The sequence below is a fragment of the Caenorhabditis briggsae genome (assembly GCF_000004555.2).
Source record: "Caenorhabditis briggsae complete genome, chrX, whole genome shotgun sequence".
Lineage (NCBI taxonomy): Eukaryota > Metazoa > Nematoda > Chromadorea > Rhabditida > Rhabditidae > Caenorhabditis > Caenorhabditis briggsae.
The window spans coordinates 9518626-9519503 of NC_013491.2; the positions used below are offsets into that span (position 1 = coordinate 9518626).

At 37.6% G+C, this 878-nt stretch overlaps 1 protein-coding gene across 1 annotated transcript in view; it reads right to left on the reverse strand.

Moving 5' to 3' along the window:
* CBG14419 overlaps positions 1–352 on the reverse strand; it is a gene marked incomplete at both ends in the record, with an annotated part of 2325 nt that extends 1973 nt beyond the window's left edge. The window contains one exon of the mRNA XM_002644472.1: positions 207–352. Within this exon, the coding sequence (XP_002644518.1) occupies positions 207–352 (146 nt within the window). The remainder of the gene's footprint in view (positions 1–206) is intronic.
* Between the last annotated feature and the right edge of the window lie 526 nt (positions 353–878).

An 878-nucleotide genomic window follows, 5' to 3' on the forward strand; every position in this document is an offset into this window, starting at 1 on the left:
TCTTTCTTCCCTGGTCATTTTTTCTGGTGTTGTTCGAAGGACTCGTTTGCTAAAATCAAGTTTCAAATCGACTCCTTTCAAGACCATAACAACTTCAAAAAGGATGAGTTCTTGCCTGAAAGAATTTTTCATTAATTGTATTGATCAAAAACATTGAACCTTTAAACTACATTTATCTACTATTGTATAATTCAAAAACAACTTACGAGGTCATTTGTTTGGGCAATCTGTAACCTTTGGAAATCAGAGTAGATTTCATTTCTTCGATAACATTTCTACAATCTGCCACTCGCTTTTTCTCCACTTTCGATTTTTGGATCAAATAAGGCATATCATAGACAGTTGGATGCATGATAGATAATCTAAAATATTCAAATTCATTACACAATACGAAAATTGAAGGCAATAAGAAAGATGGTGAAACAATAACGAACCGGGCGGAAGAAAAAAAATCAGAAATGATGAATGTCCTGCTCTCATGTTGGTTTTTTCTCAGAATTTCTGTCTTCACATTACTTGGGAAGCCACGCCCCTTTCCCAAAGGTAACACCTCAACGATGCATGGGAATATCCTGAAACAAGAACCGTGTGTCTCTTCGGCCCCCTGGCCGCATGAGTCCATGATATGTATCTTTTTCCCATAACACATAAATGGTGGCCGGTGAAGGATGATCCATAGTCTGTGGGAAAGTATGGGAAAATGCATGTGAACAGTGCTGGCAGAAAATTTATCTCAAAATCATCATTTTAGTCCAATACTTTGTGCGTCTTCAAAAATGTCTTAGTAAGTGTCTGTTTGGCCTGAAAAATTTGGCAAATAATTCGGAGGGTACAACAATTCGGGGGTGCAAAGGGGTACAAAGCAATTTAGGGGTACA